This window comes from Osmerus mordax, chromosome 10 (assembly GCF_038355195.1).
Source record: "Osmerus mordax isolate fOsmMor3 chromosome 10, fOsmMor3.pri, whole genome shotgun sequence".
Taxonomy (NCBI): Eukaryota; Metazoa; Chordata; class Actinopteri; order Osmeriformes; family Osmeridae; genus Osmerus; species Osmerus mordax.
The window spans coordinates 2,073,013-2,092,500 of NC_090059.1; the positions used below are offsets into that span (position 1 = coordinate 2,073,013).

A 19,488-nucleotide genomic window follows, 5' to 3' on the forward strand; every position below is an offset into this window, starting at 1 on the left:
CTCACTGCAACACTGTAGCTTACGCGAGACACACTACAAAAACATCTAGCTACAGTACACAGCTGTTTAGGAAGTCAAACAGCGACAGAACATGTTCGGCACTCCCCTTACTTAAATCAAAAGTCTATCTAACTACTAACCTGAACTTCATTGCCACAGCCTAAACGTTGTCAATCTGTTCATGAAAATAATTAATTTCAGCCTAAACCGTACAACGGAACGTTAAATCCAATTCAACCAACGCAATCGCTACCAAGACGAACACAGCAGTAGTCTACTACTGTACCGTAGTAGTACAATTTACCGGGGCAGCTTCTCCACACAGGGCTATATCGCATTTTGCGTTGTTACTGACAATGATCGCTACCAGTGAGCTTTTTATGAATGAGCGATTTTCCACTAAATAAATGTCAAGCTTATTTACGTTTTTGGGGGCATATTTTCAGTTAGCAGATGGTACTGTTTGAATCGCGATTCTATCTTCTGCCGGTAAAGTCGTAGAATAATCTTCAAAGGGGGTTCTTTATTAATGAATGAATGCAATATGAGTAGGCTAAATGCCTGAAAATATCACGAGAAGGGACAACTTAAAAGGACGTTTAAGTCACAGAGATTAGGTCCATTTTAACACCGGTCTGCCAAATGTATTCGTTTTGATTCAGCCTGTCAGCTGCCTCTTGCAGGGGAAATGAGAAGACATCATATTTCATTCTACACTTCACTCGTATTTTGAGTTGTAAATGAGCAGCAAAAAAAAGATGCTTTTAAATCTATGTAATCTTTATAAATAATAAGTAGGCCCGATGCATTTTTATATAAAATATACAGACCCCTGTGCAACCGACGCAAGCAAGCACACCCTACAATTTCCCCAGAAATTGTATCCTCTCTAGTAGGGTGTGCTTTGCCTTCGGCAAGGGCACAACCTTTGTTCTCTCACATATATATTATTATTATTATTCTTTTTTCCCCCCTAAAACTCAGTCAATATTTGGCCTACATAGACAAAGTAGGTGTCAAAAGTTTCGTCTGGGTAGCGATTGAGTTGCTTCTATTGGAATTTACGTTCCGTTGCATGGTTTAGGCTGAAGTTAAGTTTTTGTGGCGAAAAGTGAAGCTAACGGTAGCTAATTTGCTAGCCACAGTCACTGACGTTACTAACGTCACTACGTCACTAACGTCACGAAAACACGCGTGACTACCTTTGGCAGAACATTCGTTTCGCATCTGTTAACTTGGGGGATAGCTAGGCTAACTATAGCTTTACTGCAAGGCAGCTGCAGAAACGCCACAAGAAAAGAGGCCAGGGTGATAACTATTTACTCACTTTGTGATATGACACACAATTGTGATGTGTAATGTACAATATAAGCTGATATTATTAAGGAAGTACATCTACTTTCGGAAACAGTAGTCTACTATTTCACTGAAGTATTAGCATCATGACATTAGCCTGTGTTGCCCGGGCAACACATACTACAGTGGTCTATGATGTAGCGTTATCTATTTTTAATCGTTAAAATAAACATTCCTCACATATACATTTTCGTTGTAGGATTTATTCTGACATTAGTAAACGATTTGTTGGTGAAATTACCATTACCTGTGGTTTCAAACCAGTGTAGCTCACTGCAACACTGTAGCTTACGCGAGACACACTACAAAAACATCTAGCTACAGTACACAGCTGTTTAGGAAGTCAAACAGCGACAGAACATGTTCGGCACTCCCCTTACTTAAATCAAAAGTCTATCTAACTACTAACCTGAACTTCATTGCCACAGCCTAAACGTTGTCAATCTGTTCATGAAAATAATTAATTTCAGCCTAAACCGTACAACGGAACGTTAAATCCAATTCAACCAACGCAATCGCTACCAAGACGAACACAGCAGTAGTCTACTACTGTACCGTAGTAGTACAATTTACCGGGGCAGCTTCTCCACACAGGGCTATATCGCATTTTGCGTTGTTACTGACAATGATCGCTACCAGTGAGCTTTTTATGAATGAGCGATTTTCCACTAAATAAATGTCAAGCTTATTTACGTTTTTGGGGGCATATTTTCAGTTAGCAGATGGTACTGTTTGAATCGCGATTCTATCTTCTGCCGGTAAAGTCGTAGAATAATCTTCAAAGGGGGTTCTTTATTAATGAATGAATGCAATATGAGTAGGCTAAATGCCTGAAAATATCACGAGAAGGGACAACTTAAAAGGACGTTTAAGTCACAGAGATTAGGTCCATTTTAACACCGGTCTGCCAAATGTATTCGTTTTGATTCAGCCTGTCAGCTGCCTCTTGCAGGGGAAATGAGAAGACATCATATTTCATTCTACACTTCACTCGTATTTTGAGTTGTAAATGAGCAGCAAAAAAAAGATGCTTTTAAATCTATGTAATCTTTATAAATAATAAGTAGGCCCGATGCATTTTTATATAAAATATACAGACCCCTGTGCAACCGACGCAAGCAAGCACACCCTACAATTTCCCCAGAAATTGTATCCTCTCTAGTAGGGTGTGCTTTGCCTTCGGCAAGGGCACAACCTTTGTTCTCTCACATATATATTATTATTATTATTCTTTTTTCCCCCCTAAAACTCAGTCAATATTTGGCCTACATAGACAAAGTAGGTGTCAAAAGTTTCGTCTGGGTAGCGATTGAGTTGCTTCTATTGGAATTTACGTTCCGTTGCATGGTTTAGGCTGAAGTTAAGTTTTTGTGGCGAAAAGTGAAGCTAACGGTAGCTAATTTGCTAGCCACAGTCACTGACGTTACTAACGTCACTACGTCACTAACGTCACGAAAACACGCGTGACTACCTTTGGCAGAACATTCGTTTCGCATCTGTTAACTTGGGGGATAGCTAGGCTAACTATAGCTTTACTGCAAGGCAGCTGCAGAAACGCCACAAGAAAAGAGGCCAGGGTGATAACTATTTACTCACTTTGTGATATGACACACAATTGTGATGTGTAATGTACAATATAAGCTGATATTATTAAGGAAGTACATCTACTTTCGGAAACAGTAGTCTACTATTTCACTGAAGTATTAGCATCATGACATTAGCCTGTGTTGCCCGGGCAACACATACTACAGTGGTCTATGATGTAGCGTTATCTATTTTTAATCGTTAAAATAAACATTCCTCACATATACATTTTCGTTGTAGGATTTATTCTGACATTAGTAAACGATTTGTTGGTGAAATTACCATTACCTGTCGTTTCAAACCAGTGTAGCTCACTGCAACGCTGTAGCTTACGCGAGACACACTACAAAAACATCTACACTACACAGCTGTTTAGGAAGTCAAACAGCGACAGAACATGTTCGGCACTCTCCTTACTTAAATCAAAAGTCTAACTACTAACCTGAACTTCATTGCCACAGCCTAAACGTTGTCAATCTGTTCATGAAAATAATTAATTTCAGCCTAAACCGTACAACGGAACGTTAATTCCAATTCAACCAACGCAATCGCTACCAAGACGAACACAGCAGTAGTCTAGTACTGTACCATAGTAGTACAATTTACCGGGGCAGCTTCTCCACACAGGGCTATATCGCATTTTGCGTTGTTACTGACAATGGTCGCTACCAGTGAGCTTTTTATGAATGAGCGATTTTCCACTAAATAAATGTCAAGCTTATTTACGTTTTGGGGGGCATATTTTCAGTTAGCAGATGGTACTGTTTGAATCGCGATTCAATCTTCTACTGCCGGTAACGTCGTAGAATAATCTTCAAAGGGGGTTCTTTATTCATGAATGAATGCAATATGAGTAGGCTAAATGCTTGAAAATATCACAAGAAGGGAAAAACTTAAAAGGACGTTTAAGTCATAGAGATTAGGTCAATTTTTACACCGGTCTGCAAATTTATTCGTTTTGATTCAACGATGAGGCTGCCTCTTGCAGGGGAAATGAGAAGATATCTATTTCATTCTACACTTCACTCGTATTTTCAGTTGTAAATAAGCAGCAAAAAAAATATGCTTTTAAATCTATGTAATCTTTATAAATAATAAGTATGCATTTTTATATAACATATACAGAAATATCAGTTGTAAAAATGTCATTCAAAAACGGACCCCTGTGCAACCGACGCAAGCAAGCACACCCTACAATTTCCCCAGAAATTGTACCCTCTCTAGTTACTTCTATAATCTTTCCTATTTGACCTACACCAAAATGTAAAATATTTATATAAATATTTACAGAATATCCTTATTCTTCTCCTCCAACACATTTCAGGTTTCTCATGTGGCCCCTTGTAAAAATGAATTGCGGACCCCTGAGTTACGAAGCTGGGCCATGGAGCTAACCCATGGAGCTAGGATTTTGATGCTAGGGAGAGTGTGGCAAGATGATTTAGCCAAGGCCATAGGGCAAGAAGGCCAAATTACAGGTGTTGGCCATCTGAAGGGCATGCGACAGCAAGGTGGGACCTGCTATAAGACTTTGAGCCATGAAATGTTAGGTCTCAGTTCAGGGAAGCACTTTTAAACAGTAGCACTTTCTATTTGAAATGTTTTATTTTGCTTAAAATGTTTTAGTTTGGTAGCTCAGTGAAGCACTTAAAAGATTTTTTTTTATATATATACAGTATGATTGTGCTTCAAATAAAAAATATATTTACCTACACCTTATTCTTGTTTAAGATCATTTACATAATATATCTGAATGTATATGGAGCGTGATAAAATGGTGACCTTGAAATTGTGGCGACGCAAGGAAAAATTTGGGTGCACCTAAATTTTGTGCTGGTGCACCTAAATAAAAAAGTTAGGCGCACCAGTGCAACCAAGGCAACAAGTTAGTCTGGAGCCCTGATGTATATACTTTTGTTTAAGTATTCCACCGTCTGTGTGTGTAGAAGTTCAATTAAAACAATAATTATGTATTGTTCTTTTTAGCAACACAAAACAACTAAGAATTGAACTATTTAACTTGACGTTTACTGCTGTTCAAATGTTATATGTTGCTTAAAAATAAAATATATTGTGTTCAACTCAAATATTTTAGAGCTGTAATCGCGATACTGTGTAATTTTTTCTCAAGGTTATCATAGCGGCAAAATCTGATACCGGCCCATGCCTACTGCTCACCACGAGTTACCACACACACACACTGCTGTTAACCAGGAGTTACAACACACACACCCACACTGCTGTTAACCAGGAGTTATCTCACACACACACACACACACACACACACACACACACACACACACACACACACACACACACACACACACACACACACACACACACACACACACACACACACACACACACACACACACACACACACACACACACACACACACACACACACACACACACACACACACACACACACACACACACACACACACACACACACACACACACACACACACACACACACACACACACACACACACACACACACACACACACACACACACACACACACACACACACACACACACACACACACACACACACACACACACACACACACACACACACACACACACACACACACACAGGTGTTAACCAGGAGGGAACCCTGAGTGTTAAAGGGGAGTGGTGTGTGGGTGGAGGAGACACATACCTTACAGTAGTCCACAGTGGCCAGGAACTCGTAACTGCCTGCGGACAGCTCTGGGCGGTCATAGCAGTCCACCCTCTTCCCTGTATGGTCCAGATGCTGAAAGTAATGAGGAGGCACTGGAGGGGAGGGTCACATGATTAATGATCTGTTCTTGCAGTTCATATTAAAACAGGATTGTACACATACTGTGTTTTGTCTCCAGGTTTCCTCTACGTTGATTTTGTAATAAATTTCTGCCGCCACGGTATCAGAAATAGGGCTGCACAAAATGTTAGACCGTCTATCAGCAGTGATTGGACAGACCTGCCCCCACTGCTAAAGAAAATCCTAGAGGAAACACTGGTCTCTAAAGCGAGAACTGGGAGAAGTTCTTCAAACTTGTAAGCTTTCTCTCATTTCAACTGCTTCATATTATTGCTGTGTAAGCGCAATATCGCTGGTAACACCTGAGATGGTAACACACACACACACACACACCATCTGTGACACAGCTGCAGAAGCCACACTGGAAGCGGCGTCCTCCCTCGATGAACTGCATGTAGGGACACATGTAGGCCTTGCAGCGGTTACAGCGGATAGGACCTCCCTCCCCGTGGTCCACGATGTACGGAGGGGTCTGGAGACAGAGAGGGAGAGAGAGAGTGAGACAGAGAGACAGAGAGAAAAAGAGAGGAGAAAGATGAGTGAGGGAAAAGGCATGATTCACACTAAAGTTCTTAAAACAGTGGAGATACAGGAGAAGAGCTTGTGAAAGCAGGACTCGTGGTGAATCCCTGACACAGGAAGCGAGTGGGTGAGGGGGCGTGGCCTCACCTCGTCGGGGGGCAGGGTGGCCAGGGGCTTGATGACGGCCGCCATGGGCACCTGGGACTGCCTGGCCATGTCTGCTGTGCAGGGCATGTTGTAGGCCGTGCAGCGGACGAACCGAGGGCTGGCGTTACCTGCGCGCACACACACATACACAGAGTTTGTATGTATAATGTGTTAACGTACGGAATTTAGACAAATATTCAGCTGTTTATGCTGCCAATTCACTTGTGTGCTAAGCTATCTAGCTAGCGAAGGAACCTGTCGAATTTCACTTTCAAAATAAGAGTGCCGATTGAAATATGCCAGAACACAGAGATTCAGCTGAAAAACCCCTGTTCAGATTCAAGTTGAATAGGTTGTCGTTTAAAATGTTACCAGGGAGTAAAAACCAAGTTTAACAACGCATGTGGATTTAACTCTCTGAGCTTGTGGACAAGCTTGGCCTGGACTCAGATGACAGTGAAGACAAGGATCACTACAACTGGAGTTTATTCAATAGATTCCCTCGACTAGTCAAGTGATTCACATGTTTTGTTATTTAAGAGTTATTTTGACATAGGTTTATTTGATTGCATGATTCCCGGCCGTGCCAAAATGACGTTGTGTCCTTGGGCAAGGCACTTCACCCTACTTGCCTCGGGGAGAACGTCCCTGTACTTACTGTAAGTCGCTCTGGATAAGAGCGTCTGCTAAATGACTAAATGTAATGTAAATGATAAGGAATTTAATAAGACAATGAATCAAAAACAAGTTTCACCTTAGAATCTAGTTTATCTATGTTGAATACATTAACCAATATTGTGGCATGAATAAATTAGGTCTAATCATTCTTAAAGGCAGGGCACACCATGTTGTGGAGAAGCACTTTGTCAAATTTGCTCACATTCTGAAAGCAACCAAAATATCGAATATCCAAATCTCAAAAACCAAAAAAGGTTTTACAGTAAAATGAAATCAACCCGATATCTGTGGGCGTCGCAAGACTGTAATAAACACGAGTCCAATCATTAATGTCAGACCACCAATGATTGGAGGGCATACGGACCGCATGCAATGATTGGAGGGCATACGGACCGCATGCAATGATTGGAGGGCATACGGACCGCATGCAATGATTGGAGGGCATACGGACCGCATGCAATGATTGCTACTAGTGTGTCTACCCTCCTGGCAGTAGTCAGGCATGTGTTCAGTTCATGTATTTTACTGGATATTTTGGTTTGAATCCTTTCAAACTCTAGCTAAACTTGCTAGATTAGCAACATTTGCCTAGGAATAGGCGTGATTTTAAATATTAAAAACGATATCCAGCTGCGTGGGCTAAAACGTACAAGAAGCCCAATTCTTGCTTACAAGAATTCACTCCATGTTTACAACCGGGTAGGCAAGCTAAAATACCCAATAATTAAGATCAGTGTATATGATGGAAAATGTGGCTTTAGAACGTGGAAGTCACCAAAATTGGGCTTTTATGGCCAAAATATTGGCCATTTTATGGACAAACTGTACAACAACAAGACTGTACCTTGATCTTTGACCTGGAAGTTGGTAGTGACCAGGGGCGGGGCTTGACCCCTGACCCCTGTGGTGAAGGGTTCGCTGGTCTTTGCCTTGTCGTCCTCAATCACCTGGATCTGAAACAGACCAGGAAGACAGGGGCCGTGATGACAACAGATCTCCACACACACACACGCACGAACGCATGCAAACCGACATACACCTCTCTCTGGATCAGTATACACCCATGCAGGGAAACCCCTCTCTCACACCAACACACACTGCTGTGCAGAGACGGAAGTCTGTGTCGTACAACTTGTGGTACTACAGACAGGAGCGCTGACACTCCAACCAGAGCTGCAGGCAGCCTGAGGGTGCTCTGCTCTGGAGGCAGGAGTGTGTGTGTGTGTGTGTGTGTAGGTGTGTAGGTGTGTGTGTGTGTGTGTGGGAGAAGGGGGGCAAAGGAAGACCAAGATGACAGTCCTGTGAGCACAAAAACAATGCACCTGGAGAGCTAGGAAGATAGCAGCTGAATCTCAGAGTGAGGGGAAACACAGGTTAGACACAGCAGGCTCTCATGCAGAGGGATGGGGGGAGGGGGGGCGTGAGCACACCAATGACCAAACACAGGAGACAATCAGGGGGTGTTTCTGCCAGACAGTGTGTTTTTCTAGTTCGGTGCATTTCCCACAGTAAGTCTCGGAGGGAGAAGTGTCCACGAGACACTGATGTGCTCACGAGGGGGGGTATTCAGGGGCTCCAATCACAGTTCAATCACACCTGACTGGAACAGGTTCTTGCAGAAATGAAGAATGTCAAAGCAGTTGCTGGACTGAAACATTCTGAATACCTGCGGTAGGCGGGGCCGGGGCTGGGTGGAGTGGGGTGGGGGTAACAGGGGTGAGAGCGGCGGGTGGGGAGGGGGTGGAGGCTGGGTGTAGTGGAGGGTAACAGGGGTGAGAGGGGAGGGTGGGAGTAGTGGAGGGTAACAGGGGAGGGTGGGGAGGCTGGGAGTAGTGGAGGGTAACAGGGGAGGGTGGGGAGGCTGGGAGTAGTGGAGGGTAACAGGGGTGAGAGGGGAGGGTGGGGAGGCTGGGAGTAGTGGAGGGTAACAGGGGTGAGGGTGGGAGTAGTGGAGGGGTAACAGGTGGAGGGGTGAGAGCGGCGGGTGGGGGCAGCGTAAGGCAGACACACAGGAGACTTACTGGGCTGGGGATAGCATCTGGGTCTATTCTATGTCTTGATTTCTGCACAGCCGGCAGGTCAGAGGCTTGCTTTACATTTCAAAACAGATTTGTTCAGAAAAATAAACATTGAAAGAAAGAGAGGACAGATTTAGCAGAGTGTGAAAGGAACTGAGATATTGACTGTGTTCTCCTTGATTTTAGTCCAGACAAAAAAATTGCAGATTGATTATTGATTAGTGCTCAATTCTGTAAGATTCAAAAAATAAAAGGCACATAGCTTGTGTTGGATGCACATGCTCAACAGCCTTGTCGGCTGTCGTTTAAGAGAGAGATCATTACAGTTAGACTGCCATGCACACACACACACACACAAACACAAACACACAGCTAAAAACATCACCATACATCAAGACAAGGGGTGTTTACGTCTAGTCTGAAGCAACAAAAAAAGTAGTTTTGTGTGTAAGAGAGTGTGTGTGTGTGTGTGTGTATGTGTGTGCATGTCTGTGGAGGGTGTGTGTGTGTGTGTGTTAGGGCTGTCAAAATTGCTCAGAAATGACGTTCGAATATTCCCTTTAAAAAAACACATTCGAATTTCTGGTTGCGCATTAGGCACGTCAATAATAGGACAAATTAATACAACGAGACATAACTACTTGTAAAAGTTTAAACATATTTAACAACATATTACCTACACAAAAATAAGTAAATTAACTAATGTCCAAGACCGCAGACCTTGGCCTCTCGCTCGCACACACGCACTCTTTATTTCTCTCTCTCTCTCCCGCACCGTCGCGCTCTCTGCGCATAGCGGTGTAAAATGAACGACAACAATAAACAAATGCTGAGTGCTGATCAAGAGTTTTGTGCAAGCAATTTAAGGTCACGATTCTTGTCCCAAATATGTCAGGCTTCATTCAGTGATTGAAACAAATATTATTAACATTAATTGAAGTTTTACAGTATATAACTGACATTGAACGCTCCAAGCGAGATGTGCTGTGGTAAACATGGAACTTTTCCTTGGCATGAAACGGCAAATAATCAAACCAGTGCATGAATCTGTTGTAGCCTATCTAGTCTATTTTATTCATGCAATATACAGTCAGTACAGTAGCGAGACTAGTAATGCCGACCCTCAAAGCAGACAGTCGCGCCCCTGCTGGCGCTGTTGTGTTTTTTTGTTTGTTTTGTTTTTACATTCAAATATTAATTTTCACATTCAAAATTCTATTTTTAACAACTATTCGAATATATATTCGAATTTAAAATATTCGTTGACAGCCCTAGTATGTGTGTGTATGTCTGTATGGGTGTGTGTGTCTGTGGGTGTGTGTCTATGTGTATGTCTGTGTGTGTGTATGTGCATGTCTGTGGGTGTGTGTATGTGTATGTGTGTGTATGTCTGTATGGGTGTGTGTGTCTGTGGGTGTGTGTCTATGTGTATGTCTGTGTGTGTGTATGTGCATGTCAGTGGGTGTGTGTGTGTGTGCATGTGTGTGTTACCGGGCTGGGGATGGAGTCAGGGTCTAGTCTCTTCTGAGAGGGGGCAGCAGGAGCGGGAGCAGGGGCCGGGCCCCCGTAGCTGGGCTGTCCAGGGTACTGGGGCCCCCTCACCTGGCCAAACGCACCTGGGGGGACACAATCACACCATCACACACATCATCACACACACCACCCACCACACACCATCACACACTATCACACACATCATCACACACACCACCCACCACACACCATCACACACTATCACACACATCATCACACACACCACCCACCACACATCATCACACACACCACCCACCACACACAATCACACCATCACACACATCATCACACACACCACCCACCACACACCATCACACACTATCACACACATCATCACACACACCACCCACCACACACCATCACACACTATCACACACATCATCACACACACCACCCACCACACACCATCACACACTATCACACACATCATCACACACACCACCCACCACACATCATCACACACACCACCCACCACACACACCACCCACCACACATCATCACACACACCACCACACACACACCACCCACCACACATCATCACACACACCACCACACACACACCACCCACCACACATCATCACACACACCACCACACACACCACAACACACACCATCACACCAGAAACAACGCCTTGCTCAGGACACGGCACCTAACAAGGCCGGGTTGTAATATCCTAGTGTTGCTGAAAGGTGTGTCTGGGGTGTGTTTACCGTTCTGTTGGGGGGGGTACCCTCCCTGCATTCCAGACTGTGGTGGGGGCTGCTGCATGGCCCCTGGGGGGCCGGGAGGCAGGTGGTTGGCCTGGGCCATGGAGGTGGGAGGTAGCTGGGTTTGAGGAGGGGGTCCAGACTGGAAAGGTGGCTGGGATGGAGGTCCCGGGGGCGGCATGGGGCCTGGGTACTGAGCTGGTGGGGCTGTGCTGGGGGGGGCCGTGGGAGGGAAGGAGCTGGCCTGTGAGGACGGGGGGGGAGGGAAGGAGGTCTGGGCAGTATGAGGGGGTGGGCCGGTGTAGGTGGACTGGGGGACGGGAGGGGGGCCAGAGGGGAAGGACTGATGCTGTCCTGGGGCCTGGCTGGGAGGGCCGGCAGAGGAGAAGGAGGGGGGGAAGGTCTGCTGGGGGGGAGGGGGGCCTCCGTAATAAGGCTGGGGGGCGTTGGCCTCACTGTGGGGGGGGGGGCTGGGGTGGGACTGCCGACACAGGGGGCGGGCCTTGGGTGTAGGAGGGAGGAGCTGCAACTGAATAGGCCGCACTGATTGGAGGCTGGGAGGTGGGAGGCGGAGCTAGAAAGAGAAGAAATATATGAGCTGCTACTAGGGATGTCAACGGTTAACCACCAACAATATTTTTGACCGGTTAAGCATGTCGGTCTACAGGTGACTTTGCATTCTGTACACACACCACTAACCGTGGCTCACTAGCTAGCACTCTGAGGTCAAAAACAAAACTTGTGTGGGACCCTTTCCTCCAGAGACACAGCAAAGTCAAATGTAAATAGTGTGACGCTACTCTTCAGTTTAGTTGCAGTACTAGCTCTACTCTGTACCACATTAAGAACAGGTTAGTACTAGCTCTATGCTGTACTACATTAAGAACAGGTTAGTACTAGCTCTACGCTGTACCACATTAAGAACACTTTAGTAGCAGTACTATCTGTATGCTGTACCACATTAAACTGGCATGTCAGAGGATGACTCTCAGACAACTTAAGACCCCGTCGCTGCTGGGGGAGAAAGTGCTCAAATGTGGTATGCCCAATAACTGAGACCTATATGCTGCCAGTCAGTGTGGTAGAGGATTCAGAGACCTAGTTTGACTTCACTGAGGAGAAGGATGAGCTAAAAGTCAAGCTAGCTACGGCCAGACAAGCTAGCCAGACGTGCTAGCTAGCAAAATGCGTCAATAAACGTCAGCAAAGCTTACAGATATTTGCAACAGAAAACATTTACATGTCTGCACCTCTAAATGTCCGGACCTTCTAAATGTGGTGCCAATGAGCGCCAGACAAGAAGAACAGTACCACTTCCTTGTATTTCACGTAATTTTGCATTTTGTCTTAAAGGTCCCATGACATGAACATTTCACTTTAGGAGGTTATTTAACATGAATATGAGTTCCCCTAGCCTGCCTTTGGTCCCCCAGTGGCTATAAATGGTTCTAGGTGTAAAACAAGCCCTAGGTATTCTTCTCCGCCTTTGAGAAAATGAAAACTCAAATGCTCATATTTGAACATGTTCCTCTTATGTCGTCATAAGGGGAAAGGTTACCTCCCCTTTCTCTGCTTTGCCCGCCCAGAGAATCTGGCCCGCCCATGAGAAACTGAGCTACGACCATGCGAGTGCGATACCGTTTTTTCCTAGAGAGACATCATGGCTTGCAAACGCACTACACACAGAAATTGCACGTCCTAAGGAAAGCCCATTGTGGGACTGCTCATAGTGGCTGTAATTCTGCACCAAGGCAGAATTTCGGGAAAGAGACTTATACAGTATTAGGGGACCACTAAGGACTGTATAAAAGCATCCAAAAACAGCATGTCATGGGACCTTTAAAATTGTCTAACAATTAATGGTATAGCACAATGAACATGACATCCCTAACTGCTACCCTGCTGGAATGTTGCCATCATTTATTCTATAGTTAATTACTCCTTTATATAAATAAATCTATATACATATATGTATATATTTTTTACTCAATCTCTTTTTTATTAGATATACAAGTCTCTCACCATATCCAGGCCCAGCAGGTGTGGGGGGGGGCCCTGGCCCAATCTGCATCCCAGTCATCTGATTGGTAACTTGCTGCATGCTGGGCGGGGCTGCATACTGCTGGGGGTAGGAGGGGTGTGGCCCAGACAGGTTCATAGCCCCCGGTGTGTATGGCTGAGAAACAGCAGGTCTGCAGATAAAAAGAGCCTGTCATATGGAGCCCACACACACACTCATAAAAAACACACATAATGGAGTATCTGATCACCTTTGCATGGGCTGGGCTACAGGAGGTGGGCCATTCTGGATGTCCCCCTGACTGTACTGGGAGTAGCCCTGGGAGGAGGACACGGCTGGGGGGGCAGAAGTAGGGGGGGCCCTGGTAGGACCTGGGACCGGACAGAGCAAGAAAGACAGAACAACTGTTAGACATAAAGCTACATTTGTCAACAATGTTTATAGGCAAAGTGGTTAAAATGAGCCAAGCTTAATCTGGTCCCGGTGTTCTGACAGAGCCACAGAGGGGTGACTGGGAGAGAATGAAGCAGAGAGAGAGAGACAGAGACAGAGAGAGAGAGGAAGCTGTTACCTAGGTCAACAGGAGAGGACAGGTCAGAGACTGGGTTTGCTGCCACAGCCTTAGAGGGGAAGCTTGCATAAGGGGAGTAACCTGAAATACAAGAAACAGGAGCACACAGAGGAAGATGAATAGCTAAAGCCAGGCTTGAAGAAAGGGGGTGGAGAGGATCGCAGTGTTAAAGTATAGGAACCCCGCCCTTTCACACACCCACCCACGCCGCCACATACACAGAATAGCAGTGAGAGGCCACTAGACTCATTGGACATGTGAGCCATGTGGATCTTCGCAAGACAAGCGCACACAACAACAGCACGCGTGCGCACACACAGACAAAAACAGCACACACACACACTCAGTGTTCACCTTGAGGTGGAGCTCCATGCTGGTAGGCTGATGCAGGGCCGTTGTAGGGGGCATAGGGTGTGGGGTAGCCCCCTCCCAGGGGTGCGTAGCTGGGCTGGCCATAGCCAGGCTGGGGCTGGCCGTACGGAGATGCCATGGGAGTCTGCTGGTTCACATTCATCCTCAGTTCATCCCTGGACCTGACAGGAGGGCACATCACCAACAGCAAGTGTGTCAACACTGCAGTCCAGGGGCAGCCCTAAACTCACTGACTATCACATACAAACGGATCACACATAAGAGGAAGGTGTAGTAACGAGAGCCAGTTCCAGTCCCCTGGGGTGAAGGCAACTCCCTTCAGCACAAATAAAACACACACACACACACACAGCACTTTTCAGTTACGCAACTGAAGGAATGCTGTCACATCAGGCGCAAAACCCAAAGCATTTCAAGATCCTGAGCAGGAAAAGACTTCTTGTCTGATCTGGCTGTGTGCCGTGGCATCACTCACTCAACATGGGGCGTTAGGGAGGCTTGCAGCTGCAGTGTGTACGCTATGCACATTAACATAACGTAATATACATACTTCTGGATCTTGTTGAGCAACACAGGCTCGCTCACGTCGGCCGTGATTCTCTGCTTCTACAAGGCCAAACACTGGAAAGATCCACACACCTAGGCTAGGCCCGCTTCCAGGTTAACCCTACAGGCTGTCGGAAGTTCCAAGTGGACAGGATAAAAATGTGCAACCGTGACTTTACGACAGTGCTTCACATGCATAAAGGAACACCTTTTTTAGTTTATTTTATGTTTGTTGAGACCATGCCTTCACACCTCAACCTTCAACCTGCCCCTCATTCAGAACGTCTTACACTAGTCAGACGCTTATTATATTGTTTTGTTTAGTGCGAGGCATCTTTTTGGAATAAAATACAAATAAATAAAATAACACTAGACTTCTCAAAGGGCAGGAGTACATCAATATCTGTATCCAACATACTCTAGTGTGCTCTGTAGACGTTCTCAAAACTTTCCCGAACAAAACATGAATCTAACCTTGAAGTTGGGATCATATTCACAAAACACAACTATAGGCTTAATTCCGACACATACGTTCTTTTTAAAAATATAAATATTTCATTTCACATTAAAAGGCGAGCTACAAGCCAGGAATACTCATGGCCTGTCACTGAATTGATCATGAGCTAGCTATAGCTTAGCACTGTACTGGTTGGATATCATTAATGCTGGCTTGACTAACCAGTTATATCATGATGACATGCGAGGTCGCCAAACAGTCCTTTTAAATTATTTAGCGTCCCAGGTTCTACAGTTAGAAACACAATATCGTGGAACCGTGAAGCTATTTAACGTTACAGACCCGGTAATGACCCACATCATCTGGCGTGGATACTACCGTGGATACTACTAAACTACAGCTAGCGTGTGTTATACAGTGCTTGCGGAGATGAAAAAAACATGATTGGGATTATGGAAACTAGTAGCAACACTATTAGTAGCAACACAAAGTTGTTCAAGCTAAGTGACGTTAGTTGACTAAGGCTGGGTACAAGATAGCACAGCTTTCACATTGAATTTACTTGGCCACCTAGCTTACTGCCTCCCTAATAAATATAACATTACAAGTGAATTTTCACAACGACTGGTTACTATAGTGCTAGGGCGCAGCTAGAATGACTTTGATCGGCTAACTGAGACCACTACCACCACAATACTGGCTTGCTGCTAGTTTTGGTAGTGCTAGCAACGTTAGCTACAGCAGTAGCTATAGTAAACTTATAACAGCGAATCACCTAAACCTGTGGTCTATAAGCTATATGTTCTGTCCTGTTTAGTGTTATCTACTATGTAGCTAGCTGCGGTGAGTAGCCTATGCGAACATCACACGCATCCCGGTATGAAGTGAGCTCTTTGGCCTACAAACCGATTGAGACATGTCAACAGAATCAGACAGGCATCAACAGCAGTTGAATCAGCTGTCAATAGCTGCACAGTACATAGCAGTAGCTAGCTAGCAGCTATCGTTCTAGTTAGCGAGGCTAGTTGATCGGCGAACGTTAGCTTGCTAGAGCTAGCACTTAGTGTTAGCATCATCAGCTGGCTAGAACGAAGTATTTTCTTTTAACAAGAGATGCGACTCTAGACCTCGGCACGACCCCACACGTACCTCCAATAGCGTAAGTGTCACGATTGTGCCCTGTTCAGAGCCGGTTCCGAATTCCGGTAGGCTTTTAACTATTAACGGAGATTTCGCCGACGATGTCCCGTGGTGTATCGCTAATCCCTTTCTCGGTTTCTGTCCTGGCTGCAGCGGACGTCAAGCGGACATTTGCCGGAACTACCGTAGCGGTCTGCCACGTCCACATCCGGACCCTGCGTCGGAGCGAAACGTCAAAGGAAAGAGGAAGAGTCTCATCAAAAACAAGTATATATTTCTGTATTTGTGAACTGATTGTTCATTGTTTAAAAAAAACAAGTATATAAGTTCAATTAAAAAATAAAAGGTTGTAACTTTATATCCCTGATTCTTGAAAACAATGAACATGGTTCAACTTATAGCATCATTTTCTGTTAGAATACATCAACCCCAGACATCAACCCCAGAATATAAACTTGCCCCTACTTAATGTTACTTTATCAGTAGCATTAGCTCCTGCCAGCTTGTCAAAACCGGATGATTTTAAAATGAGTTAATTTCATATTCCACTGTGGGACTGTGATGTGGTGGTCTGCACTGACCCCACCAGACTAGTTGAACAGATTCATTTTTAGGGTGAACAGAAGCATGACCCCGAAAAGGAGGACACTTGGGTCCAAAAAGGAGGACAAAGGGTCAAAAAGGAGGACAATCCCAAAAAGTTGTTGACCAGGGGGGGTGGGGGGGGGGGGGGTATAGCCTGGTCCTAACCAGACTCTCGTACATTGCATTTGTACAGAGAGTCTGGCCTCGCTCCATTGACAAGCGTTGACTTCCTTGTAGGCGGGTACTCTGTTGAAGTTTAAAACTATTGGATCTGCCCAGAGCCACTCTGATCTGCCATAACCAATCGCTAGCGTTCGCCTTAGCCAATTCCTTCACCACTACTGTAACAGAGCTAGCTGCCGTAGCTGGAAAATCAAACTGTTCCCGAACCCCGTGGGGAGGAGGGCCACAACATCATGGCCACCAACAAAACTCAGCAAAACTTGTTCTTGCTCTGGCTTTATCTTATGGATATTCGGCAGCGTTGCCACAACGGACCGAATGGCTTCGCTCGCATCTTTCTCCGCCGCCATTACGGAACTACAACACAAACTAGCACACGACAACCACTCCCTCTGTTCGCTGATTGGCCGGTAGAAAATTAACCGAAGACATCTGACTTACTTACCTCACGGCCAGACCTAGTACAGAAGCAAAATCAAAATTGAGCGGAAGTACGTAGGAGGGCAGAGCCAGGCTAGGGGTGGGGGCCATTAGTTAAGAAATTAAGACAATAACATTAGTCATTTTAGTAAGTCAACATTTGTAATTTGAATACAAATTCAATACTTCAATACAAGTGCACTGATTTTCTGTTGATGTTTCACAGCAGCGGTTGTTTTATCATCTGCTGTTGTGTTCGGAGCAAAAAATGATGTTAAGGAAGAGTGCCCGGCAGAACAAGCATTATCCTTGTGCCGTTCTGTAGCGGCATGCCGCTCTAAAGCCCCTTTCCCCCTACTACTCACAACTATATCAATGCGACAGAGCTTACAGAAGGCATGATATTGATCTTTGCTGCTCTTAGTGGCAAAGTGGAGTTCTGAACTCCACGTAGGTCTTTCTTTTTGGCCTGTGTGAGTGGTAAATTGCGACGGTGGTTCGGACTAAGGGCTGGAAAACCGGACTGTCCGGACGAAAGCCGGACGTCTGGTCAACCTAGGTGCACGGCTAAGCCAACAATGTCACCAACGTGTATGCTGATGTAGAACTTTTCTCCAGAATTAGGCCCCTCGCCCATCCACAGAGTTTAGAAGAGATCATATAGTTGTGGAGGCAGGAGCTGAAGGTGTTAGAAGAGGTGTTGACTGTAACATCAGTCACACAGTACTTTCTACCAATCTCAAAAAGTGGGGGCTTCTTGTAAAAGGAAATAGGTTGGTGTAGAGGTGTGTGTCTGAATGACTGGGGAAAAAGTGTGTGTACTTCAGAGAACACTTTTCTCCCTGGGCATTGTGGGAAGGTGGAGACAATGCCCTGGCCTGTGTGTCTGCCGGGGGGAGAGGGCTTATTTTGGGAGGCTGTAGTGTATCAGCATCCCCCTGGGGGTGGCGTCAAACATGTCAAGTATCCAAGACTCTCTCTCTCTCTCTCTCTCTCTCTCTCTCTCTCTCTCTCTCTCTCTCTCTCTCTCTCTCTCTCTCTCTCTCTCTCCCTCCCTCCCTCCCTCCCTCCCTCCCTCCCTCCCTCCCTCCCTCCCTCCCTCCCTCCCTCCCTCCCTCTCTCTCTCTCTCTCTCTCTCTCTCTCTCTCTCTCTCTCCCTCCCTCCCTCCCTCCCTCCCTCCCTCCCTCCCTCCCTCCCTCCCTCCCTCCCTCCCTCCCTCCCTCCCTCCCTCCCTCCCTCCCTCCCTCCCTCCCTCCCTCCCTCCCTCCCTCTCTCTTTCTCTCTCTCTTTCTCTCTCTCGCACACACACATACACACACACACACACTTGTGCCCTCTCTCACCCTACTCAGCCCCCCCTGCCTTCTCGACACAGCATTCCACTTTGAGCAGAAGGGGATCAGCCCCCCCCCCCCCTTTCCATGGCCCGGGAGTCTGAGGACTCACATAAGGGGGAAGGCCAAACACACACACCCACACACTCTTTCTCTCTTTTGATAAGTGTCTTGTGCTCAGAGCAGTGAGTGTGTGGAGATGGTGGCTGAGGAGGTGGTTGTGTCCCTGTCTGGAGGGGCCCCCTGGGGATTCAGACTTCAGGGGGGAGCGGAGCACCACAAACCTCTACAGGTGGCAAAGGTACGTCTGTGCGTGGATGTGTTGGAGAAGGAAGGAGATGAAGGTAACAGTACATGAGGGCAAGAAAACAAAATGTCTGTGATTGAAGGAAAGACAGGAAGAACAGTTGTTGGTTGTTGGTGTTCTACTTCTTGGTTTGGTGGTCAGATAGTGTAAATCTGTCATTCATGATTTAACTCTAACTGAGGGATACTTCGTAA

The 19,488-nt window shown here is 45.7% G+C and overlaps 2 protein-coding genes across 2 annotated transcripts in view; one reads left to right on the forward strand and one right to left on the reverse strand.

The window, feature by feature from the left end:
• sec24c (SEC24 homolog C, COPII coat complex component) overlaps nucleotides 1–16,609 on the reverse strand; it is a 30,445-nt gene extending 13,836 nt beyond the window's left edge. The window contains 13 exon segments of the mRNA XM_067245498.1: nucleotides 5,609–5,724; nucleotides 6,086–6,224; nucleotides 6,422–6,549; nucleotides 7,944–8,052; nucleotides 9,121–9,189; nucleotides 10,609–10,733; nucleotides 11,362–11,827; nucleotides 11,829–11,932; nucleotides 13,381–13,550; nucleotides 13,629–13,749; nucleotides 13,950–14,030; nucleotides 14,304–14,482; nucleotides 16,474–16,609. Of these exon segments, the coding sequence (XP_067101599.1) occupies nucleotides 5,609–5,724; nucleotides 6,086–6,224; nucleotides 6,422–6,549; nucleotides 7,944–8,052; nucleotides 9,121–9,189; nucleotides 10,609–10,733; nucleotides 11,362–11,827; nucleotides 11,829–11,932; nucleotides 13,381–13,550; nucleotides 13,629–13,749; nucleotides 13,950–14,030; nucleotides 14,304–14,463 (1,788 nt within the window). The 5' untranslated portion in view covers nucleotides 14,464–14,482; nucleotides 16,474–16,609.
• A 2,577-nt stretch (nucleotides 16,610–19,186) lies between these two features.
• The window catches only part of LOC136950985 (synaptopodin 2-like protein), a 21,678-nt gene continuing 21,376 nt past the window's right edge, over nucleotides 19,187–19,488 (forward strand). Inside the window, exon 1 of the mRNA XM_067245539.1 lies at nucleotides 19,187–19,288. Coding sequence (XP_067101640.1) covers nucleotides 19,187–19,288 — 102 coding nt within the window. The remainder of the gene's footprint in view (nucleotides 19,289–19,488) is intronic.